General features: G+C 46.5%; 1 protein-coding gene across 1 annotated transcript in view; it reads right to left on the minus strand.

Moving 5' to 3' along the window:
- LOC136851098 (golgin subfamily A member 6-like protein 7) overlaps positions 1-1,009 on the minus strand; it is a 22,201-nt gene extending 21,192 nt beyond the window's left edge. The window contains exon 1 of the mRNA XM_067125068.1: positions 769-1,009. Coding sequence (XP_066981169.1) covers positions 769-1,009 — 241 coding nt within the window. The remainder of the gene's footprint in view (positions 1-768) is intronic.
- Between the last annotated feature and the right edge of the window lie 843 nt (positions 1,010-1,852).

A 1,852-nucleotide genomic window follows, 5' to 3' on the forward strand; every position in this document is an offset into this window, starting at 1 on the left:
GGCCTTCCTTCCAGGGGCTGCCCCTGGCTGGGGACGCCACGCTGGGTCTCAGCTCTCGCCCTGCCATAACAACAACCCCTGCGGTCGACCCCGGGGTATTTTTATGGGCCTCTGCGGGCAGGAGGACCTGTCCTTCTGGTGGAACCTTCGGTACTTACAGCGGGGAAGGTCCTTCGGCAAGGAGGCCCTTCGATGAGTTGGGGGTTCATCGCCGCCGCTCCGCTGTTTCTTCGTCGTAATGGCTTTTCCGATTGGCTTCTTCTAGTTCTTTCTTTTTTTCGCTAATTTTTGCGTAGTGGGAACCGAAGGAGGGGGGGGGGAGGGAGGGGTAGGGCAACTGATTGGCGGGGGATAGGTAAGCAGATATAGTGGTCGAGGTGTAACCCGGGGGCGGGGGTGCCTATAGGATACTTTGGGGACTAGATATGGTGGTCCAGGTATAGCAGGGAAGTTGGGTGGGGGCCCTCATGGCTATGTGATCCTACTTGGGATACCGGTGATGGTTTTCCGGGTATGGGATCCTACCTGGAGTACAGAGGATGGTCTACTGTGTATGGAATCCTACGAGGGGTACAGGAGATGTCCTCCCGGGTATGGGATCCTTCGTGGGGTACAGAGGATGGTCTCCGGTGTCTGGGATCCTACCTGGGGTAGAGAAGATTGTCTCCCGGGTATATCCTCACTCGGGTATGGGATCCTACGTGGGATAACAGAGGACAGTCTCCCGGGTATATCCTCTCTCGGGTATGGGGTCCTACGAGGACCCACCTGTGGTGGTGGTCTTCGGGGTATGGGCACCTCCATTAAAACCTCGTTTATCCTCCTCCTTGTTCTGTCTTTGAATGTCACCCAATGCCCTGTGTCGTGGCGTGACATTCTGTTTGTATACACGAGACCTTTTTAAGGAAATGTACGATTCTGCTTTGTTTACATTTCGGCGGGAGAAGAACCGCGACGCGATCAGGATGTTACACACGTCTTCATTTGTTTTCTCTATTTCTTTTATCATGTTTATCTTTTTCTTTTTCTTTTGTTAATGTTCTGGTTCTTCCATTTTTTAGGACAATTTGACTTTTTTTTTTTTGTTCAGCTGCTTAAATATTTGTTCGTGAAACATTCTTTTCTAACTGTGTATTGGAAGTTTTTTTTTTTTTACGTAAAAGGCTTCACATTTGTCTCACACTGTCTTTACACTACTACTACTACTACTACTACTACTACTACTGCTGCTGCTGTTGCTGCTGCTGTTGCTACATTTTCATTTAAAATGTAATACACTTCGAGAGAGAGAGAGAGAGAGAGAGAGAGAGAGAGAGAGAGAGAGAGAGAGAGAGAGAGAGAGAGAGAGAACAACTATACAAAATCATTTCATTTAAAATGCAAGTGCCCTGAGATCCAGTTTCCAGAGAGAGAGAGAGAGAGAGAGAGAGAGAGAGAGAGAGAGAGAATAAGACAAATAAATCATTTTCATTTAAAATGCAAGTCAACGAGGTATACTGAGAGAGAGAGAGAGAGAGAGAGAGAGAGAGAGAGAGAGAGAGAGAGAAACAACTTCACATAAATCATTTTCATTTAAACTGCAAGTACCCTGAGAGAGAGAGAGAGAGAGAGAGAGAGAGAGAGAGAGAGAGAGAGAGAGAGAGAGAGAGAGAGAACAAATAAATAATTTTCATTTTAAAATGCAAGTACCCTGAGAGAGAGAGAGAGAGAGAGAGAGAGAGAGAGAGATACTAATAATATATAAATAATTAAGCTGATTTCGCCCCTGTGGGGTGAGGATCAACTCTTCAAGGCTCTCCAGTTTCCATTTATATCATGATATTCATCTGACTGAATATTGATCCCTCACGGC

Source organism: Macrobrachium rosenbergii, chromosome 23, assembly GCF_040412425.1.
Source record: "Macrobrachium rosenbergii isolate ZJJX-2024 chromosome 23, ASM4041242v1, whole genome shotgun sequence".
Lineage (NCBI taxonomy): Eukaryota > Metazoa > Arthropoda > Malacostraca > Decapoda > Palaemonidae > Macrobrachium > Macrobrachium rosenbergii.